The following is a 22,473-nucleotide window of genomic DNA, read 5'->3' on the forward strand; positions in this document are numbered from 1 at the left end:
CTAGACAACTGAATTTCACTGCAGACAGAAAGCAAGGGCAACATTGTGATGCACGCATGACATGTACGCTATGTAAATGGTCAGCATTTACATAGCGCCTTTATACAAAGCACTTATGCATTACATTCACAAACACATTCATTCACACAACAGCGGAGGCAGCAAGACAGCAACGTGCCCGCCAGGAGGGGTTCAGTCTTCAGTGTCTTGCTCAAGGACACTTCGACATGATGCCAGGATGAGGGATCGAACCGTAAATCTGATTCCCAGACTCTACATCCTGAGTCATTTTTTACGACTATATCCAGTTGTACCACAACAAGCACAAATGTCGCAACGTGACTGAAAAGGCTGAAATACAGTTAATGTGTTTAGCTTATGACAATTCCATTAGATGTGATCGTTATCTGTGAGCAGTTGCTATTACTAAACTGCTACATTTCTCCACAGTACCTTCTTCAAGAAGTCTTTTGAAGTCTCCCTCTTAGTAGACGGAATTTTCTTCATTCCATCTGGAGACTGTACCCGGATCATCTGAGTGAGAAAAAACAAAACACAAAACATTTAAATCACAAACAAACTAGTACTCTGTGGTCCATCAATAGCGGACTAGCTGTAGTATCTGAGGACTCAAATTTGATTTGATTTGATTAGACGTCATGCAAGAAAAAACAAGTTACATCATATTCATCTAAGTGCATCAAGGATATAGACACAAGAAAGTATTCCGACTGATATTCATTGTGGTCCTTGGACTGCAACATTTTCTAAAAGCCATGCTTTGACTCCAATTCTTAAAAAGGAGATGGGATGTTGTTTTGTTGACACTATCCAGTATCACTATCAAACACTAACACTATCAAACATTAGCTACTCGATCACATGGCGTTGCCATCCAGGATTGGAGGTACCAGGCAAATAAGGGAATGTCCGACCCATTTTCCAACGTCGTATGATATCACACATTTGTTTTGAGACATTCCCTGAAATAACATTGTTTAAATCATGTTTTTGACAGCCTGTTCAGAAAGAATTAGCAATTAAAAAACACATACTCTTCCTTGCACTTCCATGTTAAATTATTGACAGTCAAACCCCCAAATAAGAAAGGTTTCCATAGCGAAATATCAAATTACCCCCCAGTTTTTAATACAGACATCCGTATGACCATATCAAAACTTCAAAAGCCTCGGAAATGTCCCATAATTATGACATTGGAAAATAGGTTAAAAAATACCTCCATTTTTCCAGCACCCCAAGTCCACCTGAATGGCAACGCTATGCCAGTCCCAAGCTACAGCAATGGGTGAGGACTATGCCAGTCCCAAGCTACAGCAATGGATGAGGGCTATGCCAGATTGCCAGTCACAAGCTACAGCAATGGGTGAGGGCTATGCCAGTCCCAAGCTACAGCAATGGGTGAGGGCTATGCCAGATTGCCAGTCACAAGCTACAGCAATGGGTGAGGGCTATGCCAGTCCCAAGCTACAGCAATGGGTGAGGGCTATGCTAGTCCCAAGCTACAGCAATGGGTGAGGGCTATGCCAGTCCCAAGCTACAGCAATGGGTGAGGGCTATGCCAGTCCCAAGCTACAGCAATGGGTGAGGGCTATGCTAGTCCCAAGCTACAGCAATGGGTGAGGACTATGCTAGTCCCAAGCTACAGCAATGGGTGAGGACTATGCTAGTCCCAAGCTACAGCAATGGGTGAGGACTATGCTAGTCCCAAGCTACAGCAATGGGTGAGGGCTATGCCAGTCCCAAGCTACAGCAATGGGTGAGGTCTCAGAGCGACTAAAGATAACTGAATAGTCACACATCCCGAGGAGAAAACCCCCCCCCCAAAAAAACAGACTAATATCAATTCAAAGGAGCTTTATTGGCATGAGAAAACATAAGTTGCCAAAGCAAATATCTCTTCTCTAACACCACCTGTCAGTCCGGCAAACAACTCCTACTTAAGGCTCATTCATAGTCTGGATTTTGTGGTGGTGAGGTGACCACCGCTCCAGTGGTGAGCTGACCACCGGAGCTGAAATAACGTTGAGCAGTGGTGAGTAAAAACAGAGAGAAGGGCTGGGGCGGTGGTTTGCTCTTCACCGCGGCTCGTGACGTCATGTTGTAGTTCGGTGGTCACCTCACCACCGAAAATCCAGACTATGTATGAGCCTTTAGTTTGACAGACACCTGCTGCCAGTCCAAATATTGACTACTGAAGCGTTATTCATAGTCTGGATTTTCGGTGGTTAGGTGACCACCGAACTACAACATGACGTCACGAGCTGCGGTGAAGAGCAAACCACCGCCACCGCCCCAGCCCTTCTCTGTTTTTACTCACCACCGCTCAACGTTATTTCAGCTCCGGTGGTCACCTCACCACCGGAGTGGTGGTCACCTCACCACCGAAAATCCAGACTATGAATGAGCCTTATGTTTGACAGACACCTGCCAGTCAACTCAAAATATCAACTACTTAAGGCCTATTCATACTCCAGTTTTAGGTGATAAGGTGACCACCGAAAACTACAACATGACCTCACGCTCACTCACCGCTCAGTGCGCTCACCCAAACACATCTCTCTTGTTTTTACTAACCACCTGGTCACCTTATCAGTCACCTAAAACTGCCTTTAGTTTGACAGACAACTGCTCGTCAAACTACAAACTCCGAGTTAGTTTGACATACACCTGCCAGTCAAGCAAGTCCAGTCTCCTACTTAATTTTGACTTGATTTACTTTGACAGTTTGAAAATAGTATAGTGGTAATCGTTTATACAATGGTGCTAAAGGGATAACACAAAAAGCCCTGAGGGCGTATTTAATATTTACATTGTGGTCCTGTCTGTGTATTCAATTCAGACTCCTACCAGTAAATCTGAATAATTCAGTTTGACAGGCAACTAGTCCTACCAGTCAAAACAATCGACTCGCATTTATTTTGACAGACACCTGCCAGTCATAACTAACCATCAACTGTCCTAGCTAGTTTGACAGGTGTCAACTGTCAGCAGTGGCGACTGGGATGACAGTGCAAAACTATTATAGCATTCTACTCCCAGCTTCAAGTTGCTTGGTTTGTTTTAAAATTAAATCGGTAAACGTCAACAAAGAACAGACTATATTGTCCACACACTACGCTAATAAAATGTCTCCATTTCAATAACACCACAAATAAATAAATACGCTTATTTGTATAAAACCAAAACGAAAATAAATAAATAACAGAGAATGCAGGTATAGCTGGTACATAGGCGGACAGTGACATAAGATGTATGTGCGACGTTAAATATATAACAGTGAGTCTGCCACTGACTTTTTCCCAGAGCTAGTACGAAGCTAACGTAAGCAAGCAGGCCTCAGTCAGTCATTCTACACTACAGCTAACGATGGAAGCTAGCGGCGTTAGCACGCCAAGCTAATTCTGCTGCCTCATCACTCCAGACTTCAGGCTAATAAGCTATCTCACATTAGCCGACTCCAAACCAACACCAGTCCCCACACCTCCCGTACTTACGATGCTGTCTGCCATGTTTGTCGGGCAAATTGTTGTTACCCGATATGTGTCGTTGTTGTGTTACAAAACAATAAGACCAAGATGTGGGCGATTAAAACGTTAACGTTTACTGTCTGTCTGTGGATTGTGTCAACGAAACTCCATCCCACAGCAACTCAAACACCGGGTGTTGCACGAATTAACGTCCGACGTCCTCGCTCTCTCCCATGTCTCGAGCGACGGTCCCACGTGGAACTGTCCACGGCAGAAACAGTCGTTGTTGTTGTTGTTATTATGGCAAACAGCTTTTTGTTCCGCTGTAGCTGTTATTAACTATTATTCTTTTCAGTGTTACATTATTGAGCAACATAGAAATAAAAAAGCAAGTACAAAAATGCAATGGTTAGAAGGATAATTTATATATTGATTAATTACTAATTAATTACTACTAGTCTGGTGCAACACACAGGTCCTGGACCTGGTGAGAGCAGGAGTGGACCTGGTGAGACGTAGGAGGGGCCCGGACAGGAGTCACCCCACAGAGCCTAGTCCTTCCACACGCCAAATTGATCTACCTCCCAGTCCCGGCAGAGTAGTTCCGGAGCAACGGATTGTGTGGCCCTGGTCAGTCTTTCCCTATAATGGGACTGATCGAGGGTATACTGGTACCTAAGTCGGGACTTGTTGGGACCACCCCGGCTGGGTCACCTGAGTGAGGGGTATGATGTTGCGAGACCCGAAACCCCGATGACCTTGGGATACATCACAGAGGATACGTCCCAGGTGCATCCATGCAATGTTTTTTCGTTCTAATACTATACCAGTAAGACGCCTGAGGGCGAGAAGCGACCTCGCCCTAAAGGGCCTCCGCCTGGGTGACAGCAGACTGCTGGGCGAGCGCTGGCGCTTTGGAATGGGGGGTCAGATCAACATATCCACCTGGGTGACAGCAAACTGCTGGGCGCTGGTGCTTTGGCATGGGGGGTCAGATCAACATATTTATGGAATGAATTCTGGACTGGCCATATATGGAGCGTGTCTTGAGTGTACAGGGTTTGATGGTCAGATCAACATATGGAATGTCAGAACAGGTCAGCTCCATATACTGTATGGAGATCTAAGGGTGGCAGCGGGGGAGTGTCTTGAGTGTACAGGGTTTGATGAGGGCCCAGGTTAACCTGATTGCGGCAGTATTGAGATCACAAGTTACCTCCTGGAACTCACTGCTGCCACTAGCTGGCAGAGTCAGGTTAGGCCTTAATTGGGCTGGGCCTTAATTTTCGGGCCTGTTGAGAACTCTAGTTTTCGCCGGCTGCTGGGCGCGGCTGCACTAATAACTTTGGGGCAGGCCCGTCTAATATAAGGTTTAAATGGACAGGTATCAGTTAACTGCGACCTTTGGTCGCAATAAAATAAAAATGATATACACACACACACACAGTCAACTAAGTAGGCTATCATGTTTGATGATATGCAGTTTTTCTAGTGAAAGTACTGTGACCTCGGTTTTGCGAAGGTCATGTCAGGATGTGTGTGATGACACTAGGGAACCTTACCTTGAAGAAGTGAGAAGACATGGTTGGAAGTCATTCAGGCAAGGCCAAATGTATTTGTATATTATGACACAATGCCAATTCAAGACCAAATGTATTTGTATATTATGACACAATGCCAATTGAAAGTGCCTTAATACCTGTCCTGCGATAAAACAGACGAAGATTCTGCAAAGAAAGGCTCAACTCTGCCTGGCTACATCTACCCCCATTTTGTTTTATTGGCGTCCCAACAATACACAACCTTACAGCCAAGTCCTAAACATAGCTACTGTGGAGCTGGAGGTGCTCATACCAGCCACCTGGGGGTTCATAGTCCTACCCACCATCGTCACTGGTAGGTGATGAGGGTTGGAATGTCTGCCAGCTGTCTCCCTAGCAGACCTTCGTGGTACCACTTCACAGGGAGGGGCTGGTAGTAGGGGGAGGGCCCACCGCCGACGAGCCAGGGGAGTCACTGGCTGGGACCTCATCTGGACGTTGCCTCATGGAGCCGGCAGGGCCTACCATAATGTACAGCTCACAGTCTTCTTCCTCCACCGTCTCTCTCAGCCCGTTGGAGGCTTCCAGGTGATAAACAGCATTATCACGTGGTACCGATTTCAGCTTGGAGCGTTGTATTTAGTTGAGTCTTCTTGTGGCACCGCCGTGTAGACACAGCCTCTTTGCTTAGGGAGGCTGACGACCTGACGTAGATTAGGGACACTTGCCAGAGGCTGAGAGTCTTTTGGGCGGCCACATCTTTCACAGAGCTGGCACCATCGATTGATTGTCTGCCCCATGCCTGGCCAATAACACCTCTGCCTGATTAATTCCGTGGTTTGCTCTGTGCCCTGCTGACCATGGTTATGGTGTAGCTGCTGGAACACCTGCTCCCTCAGGCACTCTGGAAGTAGAAGCTGGTACACCTTACCCCCTCCACCTGGCAAGGAGAGCACCTATGGAGGAATCAGCAGCTTGTAGGGCAGCCAGGTCAACATTTGATCGTTCTAGAAAGGCAGAATTGTCAGTTTGCTGTCTCACATATGCAGATTGCAACCCCGTTGCAGATGGTGTTCCGTCACGGGCCTGTGCCACTGCCAAGACGCCTGTGTGTTAACCCCTTGGCTGCTGGCTCACTGGAGCAACCCGAGCGCTACGACACATCCTGGCGAGGTGACCCTATAGGTCTACGGCAACGCCAGCATATGACAGGATCCGCAAAGTGTGGCTGGAAGTGTCTAGACGCTGCCTGAGAAGGTGTAGAGGCTGACTGTAGCGCTAGTAGGACTTGTGTAAGTTTGCTTATCTGCTCTTGCTGCTGTTTTAACATGTTTTTGAGCTCCACCATCTCCTGTTCAGCCAGCGGCTGCTCCTTTTCAGCCTGCAGTTTCCGCACCAACTCTCTCAGGTGCTGGAGTTAATTCGCCATGGCCAATAGTCACCTCTGATGTCACTCTGGGAACTCGAGTCAGATGGTCCCACGGAGCACCAACTGCTGTTTTGTTCAACTTAAAACTGAGCCATTTCAAAACTTAAGAGCCACTTCAATAATCAAATAATAAATAATAATAATCAAAACTTGTCTCAAGTGGCCTCATTGAGTCCTGCCGACTACACCAGAATCTAACCGGGTGCTGGCAAGGAATTTTAGTTATAGTAAATGACTACGCCACTTTGATTTATCAAGGAAATGAATGCATATTAAGTAAATCGGGTTCCCCACACAAGTTCGATAAAGGGCTTGAGACAAGTTCCCCCAAACACAGGGAGTTGTTTTATTAAACTTAAAACACTTTATATTTATTTCATAATTAAAAGTATATGCAGTGAAATATAGCATATTACAAAAGCCAACTTTCAACTATGTCACAATATAATAGGAAACCATACAAAAACATAACAGAAGAAACCCTAACCCAAAAACTCAGGCTAAACAAAACAGCAGTGGTGAAATAACTAAGGAATGGAGAACAACATTGTTTAGTCACTTTACACAAACAAAGAAACCATTAATTGAAATCAAATGGATTGATTTAGGCTATACTTTGGAGTGGTTGTGTTCTCACACCATCTCATACTCGGTACATAGCTCGTCGCTTCAGGACATGCCCTTAGCCTGGATAGTAACAAAATAATGATTCAAATACTACTCAAGTAAAATGATAATAAAACAATGTCTGTGCACTATGTTACTCACCCAGTCAGGGAAAAGCTAAAAACACAAAACCAATAAGACCCAGGTCAGAAGACCCACAGCCAGGCCAGCATCACTCAGCAGCCATGTTTGGTAGACTGACTGCAGGGCCTTTTATACTCAACCTGATTGGCAATGAGAAAGTGACCATTGAGGCTTAACTCTGCCTGGCTACACATGCAACGACAAATTATTTTTCAGGCGTAAAAGCCTTGTACCACTCTGCTGGTATACCATCGCTTCCTGGTGTTTTTTATTGTTCTTAAGCCTGCCTATTGCTTCTTCCAATTAGTAGAGTACTAAGTAGGCCGGGCACAGGTCTAGTTTAGATCAAATCATGATGGAGAAGTGACATACTGTATACTTGGCTACTTTGATATGTACATCTTTATTCTCTATTAGAAATTAAATGTAATGCTAATTACAGGTACTCTACGAACCACTTGCCTTACAAGCAATTATATAGGCCTATACTTATTTGTCCAATGAACAACATTATGAGAAAAATCAAGCACAGGTTTTTTTATGCTTTATTGTTTTCCATCTCAGGCTGTAGAGAGGACAAAGCTCCTGTACACGTATTCCCTCTGTCACCTCTTACCACCATCCTTCACCTTCAAATGCAAGATTGAAGTTTGAAGGACCTAAAGTTAAAACAACCATATAATCTTCCGTGTACATGCATATCATCACCTTCTTTTTCAGGAAAAATAAAAAACTGATCCAAAACAAAACAATATTATTTCTTAATCATTTCACCAAAAACATTTATAACAATCTATGACTGATATAAAAAGAACACTGTCTGTCAGTTATGTAACATAAGAGGATTAAATAGAATTACATTGGATTAAACAGCCTGACTGAGGCCAATTGAATTTACCTATAATATAACTTACTCCTGAAGAATGTTTTTCTTGGAATAAGTCACAAAACCATGTGACTTAAAGGCCAAAACAATTGCCTATTTTGGCCTAAGTCACACTCTTGAGATAGGCCCTTTTTTAGGACTTTGGCACTTTTACCTATCTATAATCATAATAGATCATAAATATTAATATTGATAAAAGTTTATATTACTAAATAAAAAGTTGGTATGACTGAATAATATGGCGTAAAAATGACATGATACACAAGTGTTGTCAGTATGGGCATTTTAGTCAAATTGATTAAATACAACACAGCAGGCCTACATACATACAGTAGGTACAGCAGCAACCTGATGCCAGATATTCACATGTAGACTGGAAATCTGATATGTGCTTTTTTCTTTTCAGCAATAGTTTAGCATTAGGTAGCATGAGAGCAGTAAAGTGAAAGGCTAGACTGCCAGTGGATCAAACATTTATAAGCCTCTATCCCTGAGAATACAAGATACCTGAATCCATATTTGATCTAATAAATCATATACGAGACAAATTTGGTGAAGAATGATGTTAGATTAGAAACAGGAAAATATGGGGAGCGATATAGGCTGAGGAGCTTGACTGACATTGTCTTCATTCATTGTTTGCACTGTCTGAAAGGTTTTGTTCAACCCTGGCTAGCTGGTGTCCAGTGGTAGAAAAAAGTACATTATTTTTACTTAAGTAAAAGTATCAATACGGCAAAGTTTGTAGATCGGTTATTTTCAAATTGGTATGGTATGTTTGTAACAACAATCACAATCTACAAAGTAACTATAGTAACTAATACTTTCAAATAATTGTAGTGGAGTAAAAGTACAATATTTGCCCCTGAGATGTAGTGATGTAGAAATACTCCACTAAAGTAAAAATAATACCTCAAATTTGTACTTCAGTACTTGTAGTAAAAGTACTAAAAAAGTACTTTACACCACTGGTGGTGTCCTATGTGTGCTGAAATCAGATTGTAAGTGTGTTTGACGGAGTCCCAGGTGAACCCAGATGACATGGCCTGCAGGGGGCAGGTGTTTTCTCCAAGGGCATGGAAGTGGCCTGGATGGTGAAGCGAAGTGATGGAAGGCTCAGATGATACCATACTTGGCCAACTCGTTCAGCTCCAGGTGATTGAACGCCTCCCAGGGGCAAATAACAGTGATGTCTGCAGAGAGAAATAAAATCAAAAATAGATTTAGTTGTCAGTCAGCAGGTCTCAGTAGATCACAGCAATTTATTAAATGTGTTCAAACAGTTGGGTAATTAGGGTAAGGAACTGTAACACTGTTGTGTATAAGGGTTTACATGACTTTTTTCCCTTTTCTCATCTCCTTTGTTCTTTTTTTGTCTTTTTATTCATGGTCATACAGTATTATGCGTGTCTTAAGTACCAGGTCTTATTACTTAACTTAAGACCTGGAGGAGTGATCAATGCCATTTGGCTATTCTGAGTGGCCAAACAGCATTGACCACGCCTCCAGGTCTTAAGTTAAGTCATAAGACCTGGTACTTAAGACACGCATAATACTGCCCACAGTATCCTTTTGATAATTGTTATTTCTTTAAAGATTTTATTTCAATATTTGCACTGCCATTTGTGTGTATGGGGGTTATGTGAATAATTGTTGGAAGTTGGAACCACAGATGTTCAGGAGGCGGAGGAACACACCTTGACCCGGCCCTTCATGCCACTCTCCGCCCTCCACGCCAATCTACCTGACCCTATTTATACCCGCCCAAAACTACCCAGAATCCTCTATGCTTTTCGTATCCCTCCTCTACCCCCGTCACCACCTCAGCCGCATCCCCTACCGCTCCATCCCCTTATTTCCTTCCTCGCTCTCCCTATCTATCTCTCTCTCTCTCTCTCTCCTTCTCCCCTTCCTTCCACAGGTACCCGCAGGGGGATGAGTCTATGCGTGTCGCGAGACGATCGCCACACAACCTCCTCCCCAAAGACTCCAGGGTCGGCGACCCCCCGGAACCTATACGCCCCCACCTTTCCATTCATTCATTTTTGTCAATAAATCCCTTAAACCTTCTCAATGGTGTGTTCATTCCGACTAGTGAACATATTTTTTTTAAAGAAGAAAAAAGCATAAACAGCACACTCACCTGTGCCCAAGCCCTCCATTCCTGGGATATCATCACCAAAGCTAAGAAATACATAAAAGAAATAATGAATTACCATTACCCAGGCAGATAACCAAATTAATGTGACGAGTCTCACGTTCTGACAAAAAAAATGTACATGTAACTATTAATTAGTCTTACCCAGAGACTCCTTTCTTTGGCGGCTTGCTTTTGAACTGACGGGTCTGCCTCTGCTTGAACTTGGCTGCTATCTTGCGTGGGGTAGCAGGGCCTCCGGATATTTTGGTGGCCATGTTGCTGTCCCTTCTCCTCTGTGTTCCTTCATCCCCCTTCTCTTCCTCTGCCATTTTGAATTGTTATTGTCCTGTGGGCTCCGGAGTCGTCGGCAATAATATCTTTTTCATTTGGCAAAGAGAGAGAGAGATAAACATTGAATTAATTAATTATTCATTCATTCATTCATTCATTCATTCATTCATTCATTCATTCATTCATTCATTCATTCTAAATTAAAGAGATATATCACTTTGGAAAAAAAGGGGTAATTGTATCGTCTACTCAGACTTTTGTGAACGCCTTGGACAGTTTTTAAGTTGCTCAATTCAGATTTAGATATTTGATATATTCCTTTTATCCGACACGCCCCCTTCTTATACAAACCCATTGTAACTTCAAACTCCATTTTAACCATGTTAGATTCATTGGAAACACCCATCATTGGTTCTGGTGACCCATTCTGCCCTCCTAATATGTGTTTTGTTTTTGTTTTTTCAATTACTTTTTTCATTTATTTTTAATATTTACAATAAAATAAATAAATAAAATAAAATAAAAAATAAATGGAGGAAAGGAATTGAAAAAAAATGGACCCCTCACATATTAGGAAGGCATAAATGATTCACGAGATGGGTTTGTATAGGAAGGATCAAATTAATCAAATGATCAAATTAATATCAAATATCTAAATACTGAATCAAGCAACTTAAAAACTGTCTGGGGTGTTCACAAAAGCATACGATGAAATGACCCAATCTTTTTTTTTTTTCAAAGTGAAACATCCCTTTAATTAATTAATGAATGCACACTAAGCCAATTAAGCCATAGCTGAGAAAATGTTCAGGTTACATGCTTGTTATTGTCCATCTAGATACATCCATCTGAACACTAAAGGTTTATATAAGGGTATAAGTGGCATTTTGGGTTAAAAACTAAAGGTGTTTTGTTAAGGATGGAGTGCCGTGATCCCCCCCCCCCCCCCCCCCCTAACACATGTTCATCAGGTACTATGATTATACTAGGAGGAAGATTTCTTTCAAAAAAGTGTGCAGAAAGTGTTCAAATTATGTTTTTATGTGGCCACACCCACCAGTTAATTAAGTATGCCTGGTTTTCACCATAGCACCACCCACCAGAAGTTAAAGCCTCGCCCACGGCTGTTGTTGTATGATAATGTGGGAGGGGTTAGGGTTATGATGTCACTAAAATGATGTTATTTCAATTGGGCCTTTTGACTCAAAGGCTTTGATCAGCTTTAAGGAAGAAACCAAAAATACACAGGGAAGACATATTTGAATATTATAACCATAGATATATATAAACACTAGATGGCTCAAGGCGGAGTTTCTGACGTCGTTCACCCGGCAGCCATCTTACTTCGGGGCTACAGTACAGTATGTTCAATGGCAGCTCAAACAGAAACAGTCATAACTCGCTCAAATCTTGACTGATTTACAAACGGGTTGGATTATTACAAACGTTGTCAACGTGGCTATGATTCAGGATGCTTATCTGCTTAATTTATGTTTTTTATATGAACGTCGTATAAAATCATATACGTATGCGGACGTCTCTGACGTTTATAACAAACCAAACCGTTTGAAAATCGGTTGAAAATTTAGCAAGTTATGGTCATTTAAGAGTACATGCCCCATAGACACAATGTTATGTGTCCCGAGGTAAGATGGCCGCCACGTAACGACGTCGCTCTCCATTGGCCAACAGCGCGGGTGAGCTATCTAGAGTTTATATATATCTATAACCACACCTGGGGGTCTATTAGACCAGGGGTTCTCAACCCGTGGGTCGCGACCCCTCGGGGGGTCGCCAAATTATTTTAGGGGGTCCCCAAATTATTTAAAAAAAAAAAAAAAAGATTTATTTTTAAATTTTATTTTCACTTTTTTTCAATAATAATTAGACTAGAGTAATGTTAACTCCATAGACACATACTGTACAAAACAGAGTACAAAACATGGCACTCCATCTTTAAAAAGGCAAAGCTTATCATTGCTATAGAGTGTTTGTTCAATAACAGGGGTCTCTGTCTCTCCAGCTCTCTAATAAACAGAAATACATTTTCAGGTGGGTTGCCTTGGCAACAATCAGGAGAGAGTAGCAATTTACCCACTTCAGTTTCTTAGTGTTCCGGTGCTACATTTGTCAGCTCAGTTCTTTGTGTCATCACTTCCAATTTCACTTATTTACCCTGCATCCTGTATGTATTCTCTCTCCTGATTGGATAAAGTCTGTATCCGAATAAATGTTCTGCTTACTAAAGAGCTGGAGAGACAGGTAGATACCCCTGTATAGAGCTATTTAACACGTATTTTAACTAAATAAAATAACTTTAATTTGAGGTAGCATGCATCCTCGTTCACCTACGGTATGTCTGACAGACAGTACAGGTTTAAATCCTCTTACTGTTCTGAGTGTTAGGCAGGATTTACTTTCATATTTTAGATTTAATACGTGAGATGGATTGCCTTGGACAGTGTTCCTTGAGGATGACCCAATTTCCGTAATCCCTTTCTCTAATAAATCCACCCCCCCCCCCCCCCCCCCCCTCCCCAACACACATACCCTCTCTGTATCAAGGTTAATCTTGTTGGGAAAAGACAGATATGCTGACTATGCAGTATGCACTGTCTGTGAGTCTAACTGATCAATCCTCTCACCTTGCCCTCTTTACAATGAATTCATGAACATAGAAATGGACCAACAATAGTTGGATAGGATTCATGCATGAATAGGATTCATGCAAGGAATGAGTCATAACCAAATGGGTGGTCAAACTACAACAATAGCTTACTTTGTACTGGAGATCATTCTAATAAAAAGCAGTTTTATTTATAATAGAATCACGCTTCATAAACTTACATAAAGTATACAGCATTTTAAGCCAACTTAAATGGAATATTCTCCTGATCGTGCAATAACAGCACAACTATACGCTAGTCTGTAATTATTGTCTTTCCAAAAGTAGTTGAGTTCAATACTTCATCAATCATCAAATAAGTCAATTAGAGTAGCCGTAGGCCTACCGTGCACTACTAGCAATTGGTTACTGTCCACACCTGGTAGTCAGTGCAATTCTATTGATTTCCTTGCTTGCAACTATGGAATACACATGTCAAATCCCCAGTCCTCAGTGTACAAAGCCACCCCCTTAAGGTGCGCATGGTGAGCATGGTGAATGCAGTGTATGGTTGGTAAATGTACTCACCAGCTGTCTGGCTGAAGAACGTACAGTGAGAGTGGAGGCTCTCCAGCAGATGTACGGGCTACATACTAAGGGTTAAGCAGGTCTTTATATGCCTCGCAGATTATGGACGGATGCACCGCCTACCAAGTCTGATCCACCTGTAGAATAGGAGCCTCGGAAACCTAGATGTTTTATTTCCTGGAAGACCTGTAGAACAACGCAAGCTTATTCAGTGATGTGAAATAACAACAACAACATCAACAACAACAACAACAACAACAACTTTAAGGTATAGCACATGGTGTATAGTTATACACCAATAGTTATTTGGATAGGTATGTCTGGTTCACTGTCATTTAGTAGTTTGGATTGGTAAGCATTGAAGTAGCAAAGGTTTTAAACATAATTATGGTTTTCACTAGGGATGTCCCGGTACACTTTTTTTGTTTCCGATCCGATCCCGATACCACAATTTCTGTGTTAGCCGATAGCGATACCGAATACCGATAACAGAGAATAATATTTATAATTGTAAAAAAATGAAAAAATATCTTATTAGCTATCTAGCTATATATCTTGTGTTGTGTGTAAAGCAGACTCCTGACTCAAATGTGCAATTGCAGTTTGGGCAACTCGAAAACAAACTCCACATGCCCCACATTTTTATTTACCTGCCATAGTGTCAACCCCTTACCACTGTGTCGGATCGGTGGTTAAACTGGCATATTCACCGATACCGATATGACCAAATAAACGCAGATCCGATACTTTTCCCATATCTATACATTATCGGGACATCTCTAGTTTTCACTATTTAGTATGCTGGCTTTTGTGTCCATTCAAGAGAGGTACTAATGTATTACAATAGTTCATTACTTCACTGCAACAAACACCAGTTATTTGATAATGTAGAGAATATCTGCAGTATAGGACTACTTAATAGTTGTTCTATTATATTGCCTGTGTTGCAATATATATATATATATTTATCCTGTGGAAATTTGTAGTTTCAGCAGCAGCAGCCGCAGAATAGTAGTAAAACACAGGACATGTCAAAACACCAATAGAACTAAAAACAGGACTCACATTTAACAGGGCACATAAGGCATCAGAAATAAAATAAAATACAAAAATTACACCCGTGTAAAGTGAGGGGCGCTCTCATCATCATACATCATACATCATCTCATTCTGGCCAATCACAATTTGCATCCTCAAACTCGTCAAGCTGGGCATAGGAGGCCTCAAATATAATACATATTAAATAGGAATACTTTGTAAAACATAGCACGGGACAGTGAGTGGGGAGACGGCTACCAGCAGAAACTATACCTCGGTTAATTCTAGGAACCACCTCGGGTACTTCTTGAAACCACCTCGGGTAATTCTTGAAACCACCTCGGGTACTTCTTGAAACCACCTCGGGTAATTCTTGAAAGTGGTAATTCTTGAAACCACCTCGGGTAATTCTTGAAACCACCTCGGGTAATTCTTGAAAGTGGTAATTCTTGAAACCACCTCGGGTAATTCTTGAAACCACCTCGGGTAATTCTTGAAACCACCTCGGGTAATTCTTGAAAGTGGTAATTCTTGAAACCACCTCGGGTAATTCTTGAAAGTGGTAATTCTTGAAACCACCTCGGGTAATTCTTGAAAGTGGTAATTCTTGAAACCAACTCGGGTAATTCTTGAAACCACCTCGGGTAATTCTTGAAACCACCTCGGGTAATTCTTGGAACCACGTGGGAATTCTTAGATCCATGTGCACCTCTGGTAATTCTTGAAAGTGGTAATTCATGACCCTTATTTGAACTCGGAGTAGGGTAGGCCCCCATTCTCAATGTAGCCGAGATATGTGTCCGCGCGAGCGGAGATCGAGATGTTATAAATTCTAGGAAGATGAATGCGCCTTAAAGCGTACAAAACAATTACATATTTTCCAAATGAATTGCTATGTTAGCAGGGGTAGGGCCTGACAAGCATGCTGCTTCTCCCTGGCCCCTTTTCAGGGACTTGGACTATTATGATTATTGTATATATTCTTGTCTTGTTTTTTTTGTTTTATGTTTGTTTATTATTATTACCATTTGTTTATTCATTCTGCTTTCTGTTGTCCATTGACTCTGAAAATAAAACTGAACTTAATAAAACTGAACTGAACTGATCTGTGTGGTCATGCTGATTCCCTATAAGCCAGATGGCATCATGTGCCCAGGTGAGGTGACGAGGTCTTTGTAAGGTATTAATGAGGGACGAATATAGGGCATCTGCCATTCATTTTCCCCATAGAAATTTACAAGAATCATAAAACTTTTGATTCTGTGAAAAGAATTAAAATAAAACTGCTAAATGGGTATTTATTAAACGTATACAATTAAATATGAAATTATTGGATGGCTTGATTCTAGGCTTAAAATCTCTAGGGGAAAATGAATGGCCGATTTCTCAGTGGAACCAGAAAACCACGCCCACTGCTATATGCCTAACAAGACAACTACTGTATGAGGAATAGAACCAAGCCAAAATATAGTATTAAATTGTCTGACAGTATTGACTGTTTGGTTGGTTAGTGGCATATTCAAAGATATTAACAATTATGTAAACTGTCAAGTTATATGTTCAAGGCAGGTCTGACTGATTATGGTGCTGTAGCTTCAATGCAGTTCCACTAACAATGGAATATTACAAGTTATGAACATGTATACATTTTCAAATTCCTTCACTTGGGTGACATGTAGAACTCTGCTCTGGGAGATAGGCTTAATTCTTAATCATGAGCGTAATAATGTCACGTGTGACACGCTACAAGCATCTGCATGGGCACTTATAATCCCACTAAACGATTAGTGTTCTAGCATTGCTAACAAAAGGTCAAGAAAATTGTGCCTCCAATACCTGCACAGCAGCACAACAGAAACACTGCAACACTGTCTGGTCTCTGCTCTATATGTAAAGTGTCTTGAGACAACTTGTTGTGATTTTGCACTTCAATGACATTAACATAAACCAGTTTATTACACAACTGTCCCTCGATAAAATATGAAATTGATTAAGGTGATTGAACAACAAAATCAACCACGGAATCACTCAAATATCTAATGGCATTACTATTCCTTAAAAGGAACCCTGGCTAATAAGACAAATATGCTTTAAAACATTATACTTCATTAACTAAAATTAAATGATGTCATATGTCCATGTGTGGTCCAGCCCTATGGAATATATGGAATGCACATGCTAATATAAAGTATTTAAAATATTGCTTTGATGCTCATATTAACCTTAGGAAGTATTACGTTATTTTTTTTATTAGCATATGCATCCCATACATTCCATATAGGGCTAGTTGGGCATATGACATCATCAACTTGTGCCCGGAGGCCAGAGCAGTTACTATTGAGTGAAAGATTCTCTATTTATGAAAGAAATAAAATAAGGTGTTTTTATTTTAGTTGTAGAGGGCAAGTATAATGTTTTAAGGCATATTTGTCTTATTAGCCAGGGATCCTTTAAAAAAGGCGTTAGCATAATTTCATAAACAAGCACAACGGTGCATTTATTTATTTTATAAATAAATGTTTATTCATAACTTAGAGATACTGAAATAGGATAGAACTCTTCACAACCGTTGCATTATATACACTCAAACTCAAAAACAATGTAGCATGAGTGCGTATGTATTAAAGTCTTTTTATGGTCATTCGTCATCAAGTCATGATCATCTCATTATTAAACACAATAAATAAATAAATACATTGAGTGAATGAAAAGGTCCCTAAACTGACAACTAGGGCACTTTTCAAGTGGAACTGAAAGAAAGTAAATTAATTTTGGCACTGTCAGCGTGATTTAAAACTAAAGCTCAGTATTTTTGTAGGCTAGTGTTTATATTTTCTTCCTAACATCATGGGTCTCAAATATCAACGACAAGCTTTAAAAAAAAATTACCAACCAATCTTATATTTTAAATCAAATAAATGGTTAATATGATGCAAAATAGATGCCAAGTTGGTTGGCCAAATAGTCATACCTACTTAGTAACCACGGACAATAGTCTGTAAATCAATATTATCTACTGAGATATCGGTGTGTTCAAATTTAACCATGACAAAGTCAAACGTGCATGACATATTAATGCCCTTGACAAGTTTGTCAAAAAACAATGACATCCTCATTGGAGCCAGTGTAAAAAAGTGCATACGCAATGTCAGAAGGTAAAACTGTCAACCCTAATTCCATAAAAGTTTTAAAACACAATTCACTCCCATTCATATAAGCCACAACTAAATGTGTATGTTACTGATGCACAATTAATCGAAAAAAGATCGAGATCGACACATATGCGATCTCATTTCTAAATTTGAGCAATAATCGTGCAGCAGCACTAGTTGGCTGTCCAATTCATTTTAGTTACGCTCATGTTTTTGCTACAAGAGAGAGACTTTATCAGCCAACCGTTCCCGGGACCGCATCGGGACCGATTGAAGTGTACTCGGATACGGATCACTGCAATGTGAAAGCATCGACTACAGTTGAATGAAGTGTACTCGGGTGCGGAAGAATCAAGGCCAATGTGAATCATGGCCAGCGGGGACCAGGCAACCGTATTCTGGAACAGTTCGAATCAATCGGAATTAGTGTGAATCCCCCCTAAGAGAGGTTTAAGTCTAGCACTGATGTGCTCTGTTTCTTTAAAGCCACAGTAGTTGGCTCCAGGTGCCACATTCTTTATGTAAAAATGTTCAGCAACTACAGACTATAAAGACAATAAATATTTTCATGGAAAAGAAGAGAATCGTGAGAATCATGATCTCAATTCTTGTGGAGGAAAATCGAGATTCACATTTGAATCGTGAATCGTGCAGCACTAGTGCATGTCATGGTTTCTTCATCAGTCTGATCTCCATCTTGAGGTAGGTTTTGAGGTTCTCATCCAGGACGTTCTCCTCGATGGCAGCGAGCGCCCTGTCCCCCCCGTCGTGGTAGTATTTCAGGAGCTGCTCCGCGTGTTCGATCCAGACGCAATTGTGACAGCCGCTCATGCAGCAGTGCGTGGGGGACGGCGGGGGTCCCTGGTCCGGTGACCAACTGGAGCCCTTGTTGGGTTCAGAAGAATCAACGTTCTCTGTAGAAGAGGCGTTTTGTGCCGGAGGAGTGGCTTTATCTGGTCCTGTACAGATAGTCCCACTGCTGTGTAAGCCTCTTCGCCATGACTGTTGAGAGCAGCAACAGAACCGTTGCCTCATCTGTGGAAATGAAAAAAAGAAAAAAAAAGAACAATGCTTCAGTTACTGTAGTTAGCAGTTACAGTAGGTTATATCTTACCTTGACATTGGGGATAGGGTGGCTGCAGGCAATAGGCCTATCTCACAGCATTTCCCCGCCCCCTTTTGGAGCTAGTGGTGTTATTTTTTCTGCGGTCCATAGGCTTCCATGTTAAAAGAGGTATTTTCACAAGCCACAAACTACTGTTTTGTAAAGGTAAGGTTTATTCTACTTATTTGAGTTGTTATACCATTGTGTTTTCTTCATATTATTATCGGTCTTTGACATTTTAACATTAGGAAATGTACTTAGATTCTAGCTCCAAAAGGGGGCGTGGAAAGGGGGCGACCAATCTTCCTGATACAAGCACAGTAATACACATAGACCAGGGACACAGTCATATACATTATTTCTCTCTCTAATGGCACAATAAAGTCTGATAATGTACCGTACATGTTCACAATCACATAATGTACATATACTTCACATTACTTGCCAATTTTACATTGAAGTGCCCAAATGTCCCTCCTGTATCCATGAAATGTTATGTTGTTATTTATGTATCAGTATATGAATTGTATTTTACCATAAAGAAATCAGCAATGTGCCCATATTGCTGTCTAATAGCTATGAGAGAAAATAAAAAGCGTTTCAGAATTTAGAATTCCTCATCAATGTCAGTCAGTCTTGTTGATCTTGGCTTGCTGTGAATGTTGTTAGCTTAGCTACTAGCTACTGTACCAACCTTTTGTAAAGACAACGACGCTCTCACGGTCTTTGCACCCAAGTGCAACATCATAACAGTCTGCTATCTTATAAGAGATTTCATTTTCTACAGTGATAATAGATCAAATATTTCCTCAAGGCTTTTTTTCAGACAGTAGTCGGTTATATCATTGAGTTAGCTGACGTAGTATGACGTAGTATGAGTACAACTGTCTTTGACAGTGGATCTTCTTCTTCTCTGCGTTTTTTGGCGGATCGCAACCAACATAAAGGTGCATACCGCCACCTACTGTACAAGAGTGTGCAACATCATGTCAATGTTCTAGTGCTACTTAGATCCTACTACTCAGGTTTGTATAAAAATGTAAACAGTGCCTTCCTCACCATAGCTACACCCTTTCCCTCTGCTCCAAGAATCCCTGACAAATCCCATTCCCGTCCTGCATCATTAACTTTGTCCTTCAGTTGTGCTCTTTCCTCTATGTACCTATCACAGTTCAGTAAAACGTGCTCAACATTTTCTATTTCCCCACAACTTCCACATGTATTGCTCTCTGCCTTACCCATAGTAAAGAGGGTGCTGTTTAACCCAGTGTCGCCCACCCTTAGCCTTGTAATGAATTTTTCTTCACTTCTATTCTTTTCATTATACTCCTTACTGAATATCCAGGCCACCTCTGTGTAGTCCTAGTAAGTACTGGTTAATCTCAATAACTAGGTCCTCTCTCACTGACTTTTCGGACTGCAGGCTTTTCAACACCGCTAGTGAGTCTGTGCACACCACCACCCGCTCTGGTTTGACAGTGGATCTCAGTGGATTGGTCCTAAAATACAAAATAGCTGTCCTGCAGTGCCACTCTGTGGCCAATGGAAGGTATAACAACTGGAATGGCATGAAATACTGCAATGCAAACTGAACAATGTTGTCAGATGAAATGTGATGACATATAATTATCTTTATATCATATAATTATTCTTCATAATGACGAATTGTATTACATTACATGGTAAAATAAAAAAATAAAAAATAATGTTTTAAGATAGTAGGCGGAGTTTTCACACCATCGTACATCTGTGCTATTTGTTTTATTCACTTTTACACAATTCAATTAAATTCAAATTAACTTTATTTGCCTGTGAAAACATCCGTTTACATTGACAAAGTAAGTGTGAAAATATAATTTAAAAAAAAAACAGTTCACAAAAGACGGGCTGTAATTTTGATGTGAGCCCAACAGGTGTCAGCATTTCATATAAACTCTATTATAACAGGAATCTATTTTTAACTGACAAACCTGGTGGGAATAATGTTTACTAACTCTCTCAGAGTGTACCAAGCCAAGTGGACCAGTGCGGGTCCATTTAGTTCTATGTTTGTACAGACAAATTAACAACATAGGATTTACTGTGTGCAGTCAGGTTGTTCTTGTTAGTTCTTGTTAGCACACATTGGACCAATTTCAGACTTTCATCTGTTATCTTATTCAAAAGAGGATCTCTGAATGACAAAGACTGTCACCAACCTTTTGAGGTGTGCATCAGCCTTAAAATAAATCTGTTACAGGCTATTATAAAAACTTGCATTTATCTGTGTTTTATGTGTCAGACTGAGTATAGGTATATGGTGATCCCTTGTAATGAAACCCTAGTAAGTTCCACAACAATATCATCTAGCAGATATTTGTGTTATAGTTAGGCTATAGGTTATTGTAGGGGGGGGGGGGGGGGGTCAGTGTAACTCTTATTGACCTTGTTTATGACTATAGGCACAAACTCAGGTTGCACTGAAACACCATTAGCCTATAGAAACATTCTGAAAGCAGAATTAGTGAAAGTGAAATGTCTCCACTGTCCTCGAGTGTACAACTAAGTCCCTCTTTGATGTACGTATACTTTGTATACTATGGCTCCACTTATAGCCATACCACTGACTGCACTGCCCCACAACTCTGTTAACATTTGACACGCTCACTGAACCATGCGAAGGTGTGTGTGTGACTGTGTGTGTGTGTGTGTGTGTGTGTGTGTGTGTGTGTGTGTGTGAGTGCGTGCGTGCGTACGTGTGTGCGTGCGTGTGTGCGTGCGTGCGTGTGCACACAGTGATGAGAAAGTAGCCTACTCTTTAAAGTAAATGTATCAATACTGCAATATAAAAATATACTCTGTTAAGTAAAAGTCCGTAATTAAAAATGTATACTCGAGTGAAAGTATATAAAAATATTGGCATAAAAATGTACTTAAAGTACCAAAAGTAAAAGTACTCATTATGCAGAATGTCCCATTTGAAGTTATCAAATGAATAAAAAATAGTTTGAAAATAGCAAATCTACAAGCTCACAATGTGTCGCATCACGACGCATTGTAGATCGGCTATTTTCAAATGTCCAAAATGTATATAGGGCTGAAGTGGTTAATGTAGGCCTATGTTTTGTAATACTAAATTACAAACTAAAGTTTTCAAATAAATGTAATGGATTAAATAATACAATATTTGGATCCGACGAGATGTAGTGGAGTATAAGTAAAAGTATTAGAAGTTCTAAATACTCCAGTAAAGTACAAATACCTCAAAATTGTACTTAAGTACAGTGCTTAAGTAAATGTACTTACTTTCCACCACTGTGCGTGCAAGACTACTGTGAACATAGCCTAATACCTTAAGGAGTGTGTGTGTGTGTGTGTGTGTGTGTGTGTGTGTGTGTGTGTGTGTGTGTGTGTGTGTGTGTGTGTGTGTGTGTGTGTGTGTGTGTGTGTGTGTGTGTGTGTGTGTGTGTGTGTGTGTGTG

General features: G+C 40.8%; 3 protein-coding genes across 3 annotated transcripts in view; all 3 read right to left on the bottom strand.

Moving 5' to 3' along the window:
• nploc4 (NPL4 homolog, ubiquitin recognition factor) overlaps window positions 1-3,742 on the bottom strand; it is a 30,485-nt gene extending 26,743 nt beyond the window's left edge. The window contains exons 1-2 of the mRNA XM_079492568.1: window positions 3,516-3,742; window positions 454-534 (exon numbers count right to left, since the gene is read on the bottom strand). Coding sequence (XP_079348694.1) covers window positions 454-534; window positions 3,516-3,530 — 96 coding nt within the window. The 5' untranslated portion in view covers window positions 3,531-3,742. The remainder of the gene's footprint in view (window positions 1-453; window positions 535-3,515) is intronic.
• A 5,295-nt stretch (window positions 3,743-9,037) lies between these two features.
• Window positions 9,038-13,823, bottom strand: pde6gb (phosphodiesterase 6G, cGMP-specific, rod, gamma, paralog b). The gene is made up of 4 exons (XM_079493569.1): window positions 13,719-13,823; window positions 10,397-10,611; window positions 10,238-10,278; window positions 9,038-9,287 (listed from the first exon to the last, which is right to left on the bottom strand). Exons 2-4 carry the CDS (start codon window positions 10,561-10,563, stop codon window positions 9,211-9,213), a joined length of 285 nt encoding a protein of 94 aa, XP_079349695.1. The 5' UTR covers window positions 10,564-10,611; window positions 13,719-13,823; the 3' UTR covers window positions 9,038-9,210.
• Window positions 13,824-17,367: 3,544 nt separating this feature from the next.
• oxld1 (oxidoreductase-like domain containing 1) lies at window positions 17,368-19,909 on the bottom strand. The gene is made up of 2 exons (XM_079491860.1): window positions 19,708-19,909; window positions 17,368-18,943 (listed from the first exon to the last, which is right to left on the bottom strand). The coding sequence occupies exons 1-2, from the start codon at window positions 19,759-19,761 to the stop codon at window positions 18,575-18,577; spliced, it is 423 nt and encodes a 140-aa protein (XP_079347986.1). The 5' UTR covers window positions 19,762-19,909; the 3' UTR covers window positions 17,368-18,574.
• Window positions 19,910-22,473: the final 2,564 nt, after the last annotated feature.

This window comes from Electrona antarctica (genome assembly GCF_951216825.1).
Source record: "Electrona antarctica genome assembly, chromosome: 22".
Lineage (NCBI taxonomy): Eukaryota > Metazoa > Chordata > Actinopteri > Myctophiformes > Myctophidae > Electrona > Electrona antarctica.

Excerpts from the sequence above, each read along its gene's own strand:
- pde6gb (XM_079493569.1), bottom strand. The coding sequence starts at position 10,563 with ATGGCAGAGGAAGAGAAGGGGGATGAAGGAACACAGAGGAGAAGGGAC. Across the intron at positions 10,279-10,396 it reads CCAAAGAAAGGAGTCTCTGG|CTTTGGTGATGATATCCCAG; the intron begins GTAAGACTAATT and ends TGTATTTCTTAG. Across the intron at positions 9,288-10,237 it reads AATGGAGGGCTTGGGCACAG|ACATCACTGTTATTTGCCCC; the intron begins GTGAGTGTGCTG and ends TTCTCTCTGCAG.
- oxld1 (XM_079491860.1), bottom strand. The coding sequence starts at position 19,761 with ATGATGTTGCACTTGGGTGCAAAGACCGTGAGAGCGTCGTTGTCTTTA. Across the intron at positions 18,944-19,707 it reads CGTCGTTGTCTTTACAAAAG|ATGAGGCAACGGTTCTGTTG; the intron begins GTTGGTACAGTA and ends TCATTTCCACAG.